This window comes from Misgurnus anguillicaudatus, chromosome 24, assembly GCF_027580225.2.
Source record: "Misgurnus anguillicaudatus chromosome 24, ASM2758022v2, whole genome shotgun sequence".
Lineage (NCBI taxonomy): Eukaryota > Metazoa > Chordata > Actinopteri > Cypriniformes > Cobitidae > Misgurnus > Misgurnus anguillicaudatus.
The window spans coordinates 12714731-12722500 of record NC_073360.2 but is presented as its reverse complement, the minus strand read 5'-3'; the positions used below and the strand labels follow the sequence as shown (position 1 = coordinate 12722500).

The window sequence follows — 7770 nt, the reverse complement described above, 5'->3', positions numbered from 1 at the left end:
AGCTTTATTGTCAGCCAATCAGACAAGAGCTTGCAAGATCAAAAAGTACTGTCCAGTCCTGTGTGCAATATCCATTAGACAGTCAGTAAAAAAATGTGGGCGGTTTGTGGGCGTGCCGTCTGAAAGCAGTCTATGACTGAAATTGAGTCATGTTGACAGGCCTGTTGAATTCAACCTCTCCAATCTCATCTCTTTTCTCTCTCACTCTCTGAAATGTTCAGTTATGACATATCTGTCTGCTTTAAGTAGACATGCCAGAACAATCATTGGTGTGAGAATGAGCCACAGTCATACACATACACCAACATTCATGAACACGCTCATATAGTCTTTAAACACTACCGCCTGACTAATACAGTATACTCATGCAAACTGACAGCAATGACTTTGACACACACCCTTGGTCTGTTCCAAATCTTAGTGAACTATCTACATAGGCAGCATTTAAGGCATAAAAGGGCGGTCTTCCGGACAAGGCTTATCCTAATCCCAGACTAAAATTCTTGTTTAAGATAGCTGAATCTTGCACTGACATATTTACATCATTATTATTGTTTTGTTTCAAGATGCACAGCAGTATTGTTTTTGTAAGGTATGTATGTATGTAAAAACTACTTAAAGGTGCAGTGTGTAAATTTTAGACTGCTGAGGTTGCGAATTGCAAACAACGGCTCAGTGCCCCTCGCTTTTGAAACGCATATGGTAGCCGCCACTGGAAAAACATGTCATCAACAACTTAGTAAAAATAGTTTGTCCGTTAAGGGCTTCTGTAGAAACATGGCGGCCCAAAATGGCGACTTCCACGTAAGGGGACCCCCGGTGTATGTAGATAAAACATCTCATTTTAAGGTAATAAAAACATAATGGATCATTATAAAAAGGTTTTTATACACCCCTGATAATATTGTTTTGTATATTATTTTGCATTTCTGTCAAGAGATCCTTTTAAAAAATATACACTGCACCTTTAAATGTCCTAATATAATAAGGCCTGGTTCTGGATTAATATAAACCCTGTCTGAGAAACTGCCCTTATAGGTGTTCATAGGAATATTGACTTAAATGCGCTCTTATTTGTCGATTGTAGAAATAAAAGTGTCTGCTATAATACATAAAAAAATGTAAATGTAAGATATCTCGCATTGGCAAAATTGTGGGGTTAGCATTGCATGTATGCTTTGTTGTAAAGACAATCCCAGAATTGTCTTTTTATTAATCAGTTGCTGATAATAAGCTTAGGATTGATCAAAATAGGCCAGTCTTATTAAAATTGATAATTTCCCCCCATATTTTGTGTGCATTGTTCGTATCACAGTGTAGTCCTGTTAGCTTAGCAACATGCTAATGTCAAACTCTATTGAAATGAACTCTTAGTTGGGTCTCACTATTTGTGTGCCGCATATAAGTTACACAAAACATTGAAAACTGGTCACTTATGTAGTTTTATGAGAGTTCGAACACTGCCCTACAAGTCAGTCTCCGATGTAAGGCATCTTGTTCGATTTTGGAACGGTGCTCCTATCACCATTTATTTTTGAGACGATAGTTTCACAACACAATATTTAACGAAAACAGACACTCGTGAGCAATCAGACCCATTCTTCCTGTGAACGGCACAATAGTAGCGCTCACTTCCTGCCTGGATCCTTATCTAAGTTCATACATTCATATATTATGTTTGAGAACAAAAGAAATAGTGAGAAGGAGAATGAGAGCGAGTGAATAACTGTGAAGAAGAGAGAAGGGGGGATACTGTGTGACAGTCTTCTTGAATAATACATCAGGGTTGACTTGTCAGAGCGGTGACTTCAAAGCACAATGCACGCTGAGCCGAGAGAAAAAGAGAGATTGAGCTACAGAAGAAGAGAGAGACGTTGGGATGAGGAGTGGGTTGTTAGAAAGGAGAATATCTGTGTGCATAAAATCTCCATATGCCCCATCGACGCGCTTGTTGCGTTTATAAACGGATCCGCCCTCCATTTTGAGCCAAACAAAATGTCCTTTTCCATTTTCTTGTTCTTCTGGTTCCTCTTTCCACTTGATTCCTCTACTCCGTGGGTTCTCAACCTTTCTTGGTCGAAGACCTTCTTTGAAAGATTTTAAGAGTACTATAAATACAACAATCTGTAACTTTTAGGTTAAAAATAAACAAAAATCAGTTATCGGCCAAATACATTTAAATCAGTGTTCAGAACTGTCTCCGTACTTTATCCCAATTCTTAAATTTGGTCCAAAATTTGCATTTCATGGGGACTTTAAGTGACCCTGAATTGTTTGATCAATTACTCTTTAGATTTATGCACCTATAAAAAGTTGCATGTTGTATGTTAGGGTTTCTTAAATCTACTTTAAACAGATACACTTTATAGAAATCTGTGGTTGCTCTATTTGCAGCCATTTACATCTACACAGTGTTTCTCCATTCATCTCCATTCATCCATCTATCCATACACCCCTCCATCCTTGTGTGTGAGCTGAGAGCAGAATCCTAAAGAAAATCACTTTTTCCTAAAACAACACAAATGAATAAACCTTTCATTTATTGAACAGATTGGGCTTATTATCAAAATTTGGAAGGTGTTCGTGAAATCAAATTGCAATAAAGTTTTAATTTTCAAGTTTATTTTATTTATGTAGCACTTTTTTTCAAAGCAGCTTTTCACGAAAGGAGTAATGTACCTAAAATTAAAACTAGCTGTCATTATTTACTCACCCTCATGTCATATAATCTGTGTTATGTTGTTTTTTCTGTCTTGGAATACAACAGAAAAAAAATTTAATTTCTTTTTTCCATACAACAGCAGTTCAAACCCACAAAAGTGACGAAAAGCATCAATAACTAGTCAGTATGTACTACATTCATAGTGCTTATGGGCCATAAAATTACTGTGTTATTTACTGACAGTCTTTCTGTCCAGTAAGCTTTTAACACAAGAACAATATATCTGAGTCAGCGAGTTGATCTAGAGAATCAAATCAGTAAATGAACAATTCATGAATGAGTCGCTCTTTTTAAGTTCCTATTCTTGAGTTCAACTTTGGGTGAGGAATTACCTTAATGACAATATTATCAGGGAATAACGACTTTATTTGTTTCTTCTTTGTTTTTAACAAATAGTCTAATAGTCTGGAATATAAAGCGCAAGTTGTACAGACTGCTCTTATGATACCTTATGAACCCTAACAGAACTGTCCTTAATAGAAAAGAGGAGCGTTAAATTTATTTTTATTCCCAGGGGAAAATAACAGGATACAGGTTTGGAACGACATGATATTAAGAGAATGCTTTACACTCTGACAGTGATTAGCATTAATAAAGCGTCAATAAAACATAAAAAATAGCAAGAATGGCGTACAACCCGGAAGTTAGCGGTACACTGGTTTCTTCACTAAAGAGCCTATTAATTTTTCCATAGACTTTTGGATTGGAGTGGAAAGGGTTAAAATATTCTCCTAAGAAATGGGAATCACTACTACACCGGCAGACGTCATCATGCGTCCTACATCAATGTTGATGCAATGTTTATCACAAATTTCAAAGATGCCGCGTCACATAAGTTTATTAGGTTACAGGCTAAAAAGTGGCCCTTGACTTTTTTGCTAAAAGCAGCACACCAAACACCCCTCTGTTGGCAATCCCCCTCCGTCTATTAGCCATCTCTGTAGTGGACTAGAAATCTGAAGCAACGGGGCACGATCAGACCGGAGGAACCTGGACACGTTCAGTCAGGGCAAACCGGGAAGCAATCGTGTTCGGGAAGCAATGGCGTTCTGGAGGCTCTTAACGTTTCTTTAAACTATGAACATAAATATGAACACAAGATTGAATGTAACATAAAACAAATGATTATTTGCCATTTAAAACGTTATTGATGTGAAAAAGACTTGAATTATACTTGCATGAGCAGCCATGTTGGAAAATTTTGTCCCCCTTAGTTTGAATTGAAGTTCAGAAAAATCTTTGTTTGAAGGGCTTCCCACTTTCTCTAAGACAATTCAGACATCCCTAGCCCTTTACGTGAATGCACTTACTGAAGGGGTAGGGGAAAATGTAGGGGTTGAAATGGGATTGGGCTTTACACATTTCATCCAACAAGATTTGTATACATTTTCGAATAACAAGCTATCCTTAGGCTACAAGCAGACTACACACGGTGGCTCGACTGCAACATCATCACCACCACGCTTTCGACAACTCTTCAAACTTTATTAAAAACATTTAAAAGCATGTTCCCTGATACGCTGTCGATGAATCTTTGTTGGGAATTGTGCCCATGATCCATGTTTAAAGTTCCAGACAATCTCGTAGTCCCATGTAGCAGCTTGTTAGCAACCGCCATTTTTAGACGTAAAAGCTTTTAAAAGTCCAGAGTGGGGGTATTACTGGTGTGTTTTATGTTGTAGAATAAAGAGTGAAAATATTGTGGGAAACTATAGTTTTGAAATCCATTCAGCTGATCTCCAGGTCTGGCGCTAGAACTTTTAGCATAGCTTAGCACAATCCATTGAATCTGATTAGACCATTAGCATCGCACTAAAACATAACCAAAGAGTTTCAATATTTTTCCTATTTAAAACTTGACTCTTCTGTAGTTACAATCGTGTACTAAGACCGACATAAAATTAAAAGTTGCAATTTTCTAGGCAGATATGGCTGGAAACTATACTCTCATTCTGGCGTAATTATCAAGGACTTTGCTGATGTAACATGGCTGAAGCAGGCGTAGTGATATTACACAGTGCCCAAAAAAAGTATTGCCATTGAATACTATTGAAAGTAACCAAGGGGATTATAGTTCCTAATCATATCTGCCTGGAAAATCGCAACTATTAATTTTTTGTCGGTATTAGCATAATTTAAAAAAGTGGAATGTCCCTTTAACCGAACCCCCATTCAAAAAACCCAATGACTTCATGGACAGTGGAACTGGAAGTGCTAAAATGCTAACTCGCTTTTGGGTTTTGCCTACAAAAATAACGTCATCCTGCGGCACTATGTTATATTGTTTACATGCTGTTATTGACATAACAAAAGTGTTTAGTGATGCGTTGCGGTGACAACAAATGAATAAAAAATGCATTGGTGACCTTCAGACTACTGCTGACTAAGACAAAATGTTATTGTATAGCATTACAATTGTAAAGCTATTAAGACATTTAGAAAATTTTGAGTTAGTGGTTTAGCAGACTAGCATAATTGCTAAATCATTTCAATGGATTCTGCTCTCACAATCCTCAATCCTCCTATGTATATGTGTTTTGGGATGTTGCAATGAAATGTGATGTTGAATTTCTTTTACTGTGTCTACACAAACACCTTAGGTTTTATTGTATTGTTAATATTACACCACACATAACTTGTTGTTAAATAAATGCTTCAGCTTGGCGTAATAAGCTACACATACACTTACAGTACATGCACTTTTGTACAGGCTGTATTTATACAATGGCAAACTTTGTGCCAAGCTACAGATAAAGATTAATGATATGATACCAGACACATTGAACGTATAGATGCACAAAATAATAGACAAACTACACCACAATCTCTGCTGTAAACATCAAGGGCATTCTAACCCCCCTCCTTCTTCATCACTCGCTCTTCCTTTCTCTTCCGCCCACTTTTCTCCTTTCTATACCCCAAATATCCATCCAAACTTTCCTCTATGACTCTCTTGTTCTCTCTTGAATCCTCTACTTTTACCACTTTCTGCATCTTCTCCCTCTTTCGCTTTACTTTTTCTTCTCTTCCTCTCTTTCTCCCTTTTTATTCTCTATCCTGCAGGTTCTCCCAGTATCCGTGCCATGCGGAACATCACAGCCGTGGCCGGTCGCAACACCTTCATAAACTGTCGTGTGATCGGCTACCCTTATTACTCTATCAAGTGGTATAAAGAAGGAATGCTGTTGCCAGACAACCATCGTCAGGTGGTGTACGAAAACGGCACTCTAAAACTGAGCGATGTGCAGAAAGGTATGGACGAAGGAGCGTATCTGTGCAGCGTGCTCATCCAACCCCAGCTTTCCATCAGCCAGACTGTCCACGTCACTGTGAAAGGTTAGCATCCGCTGTTAATGATTGAAGTGGAACACCCAAAAAGTCAAAAGCTTTCCAGATTACCTTGTTGTGTGTTTGGTCTACATTTCAATAAGGTCCTATAATACACCAATTGCATATTTCTGGTATGTAAACCATTTCAACATTTTAAAGGACCACATCTTTTAGAACTCCCTCACACCAGGTCTGAAATATCATACAGAATATTTTACTGACCCTGACGGACAGAGTCGTAAAAATTATGCCATAATAAATTATTATCCGGTAATATTTAAATGATAATAATTAATAGCTGTTGTTTGTGTTCATTGTCGTTTCATTTATACTTATTTATGAGCATATACTGTAAGTTAAAATTTGGTTTTTATTTATGAAGAGAATAGATAAACAGATACCACGCGTCACCTGTTCAACATCACATGTAGCAGATGAATACATGTAGTTTTTTTTTAACAGTGACAGTAAAACATGGTAAAACATGCGACCTTAGTGCCTGAACAGGCATTTGAACAAATTAAATTACAAAAATATTATTGTCCAATAAAATCAACAAACGTGTAAAAAACTAAACTATAGTTAAATGACTTTCTTTATGACAATGTATTGTCCTCACATTCTTTCATTACATTGGTGTTAAACTTCAGCAGCTTTGCGCAGATTTACCAGCCTATGACATCAAATGAACTCGAAAGAGTTTCAAGTCTAGTGCTTACTATCGCTATATTGCAGAACTTCACATAGATTAGTCTGCGCAGCAGAAATACGCACAAATACACACTTGCCACCAGCTGGACATAGTTCAATTTCAAAAATAGAGTTTTTGACTACACAAGTTTGATCAACATTTTGGGCTCTGCTTAAAGGATCTAAACGAATTGCCTAAAGTGCACTTTCCCTAGTTTACTGGCGGGAACCTGGTTTATGCGCCTGGTGCACTGTCTAAAAGGGTTGTTCCTATTCTCATAATAAATAATGGGTGTGTTTTGGGAGTAGCGTGCAATATACCAATGAGAGTCTCATCTCCCATTCCCATAAAAAGCCAGTTGCACTTGCGCCATGGCGGATTCCCTATTTACATGACAGAATTTGTAGGCGGTTTAAGATTAATGTAAAAAAAACAATTTTTGTAATAAATGCTTTGGTTCTTTTTGTTTGTTTGTAGCCATTGAGTAATAAGTAAAATCAGCATGGTTTTAATTGCTGAAAAGTATGGATGCATGATCACTGTAATCTTAAAAAGTATTTTTACAAGATTAGTTTACAAATGTACAAAAAGGTTTGCACTCTAAAATACTTTATTTGCAACAAACCGTAGATAAAGAATTTACAATCATTGCAAGCGCCAAAACGCTTTAGCACCTGGGACAGTGTTTTGATAAAAGTATCCTATTATGAAAAATGGTTCACCAACTAACCATATCCAAAGGTACAAAGTCATCATATACAATAAATCTATGGGGTAGCATTTAAAAAAAACTAAATAAATGCAATATTAGTACTTTTTAAAAGCAAAAAAATCTGCTTACTTATAACAGGCTGCAGGATAAGCAGCTCTTATGGCAGCTAATCTCAGCTTCACACCTTTTAAAGTCCTGTAAATTGATTTTTTTATTTTTCAATAATAAAAAAAAAATTGCTTCTGCGCATCCATATGTGCAATAAGCAAGCACGTGTTGTCGTCCCATTTATAGGCACATATTACACTGAAAAAA

At 36.9% G+C, this 7770-nt stretch overlaps 1 protein-coding gene across 4 annotated transcripts in view; it reads left to right on the top strand.

Moving 5' to 3' along the window:
- The window catches only part of dscaml1 (Down syndrome cell adhesion molecule like 1), a 157012-nt gene that overhangs the window by 101951 nt on the left and 47291 nt on the right, over window positions 1-7770 (top strand). For 3 of the 4 annotated variants that reach the window (XM_055196020.2, XM_055196019.2, XM_055196018.2), the window contains exon 8: window positions 5786-6058. In XM_055196020.2, the coding sequence (XP_055051995.2) occupies window positions 5786-6058 (273 nt within the window). Of the gene's footprint in view, window positions 1-5785; window positions 6059-7770 lie in introns of those variants that run through there. The other variant, XM_055196021.2, reaches the window with a different exon arrangement.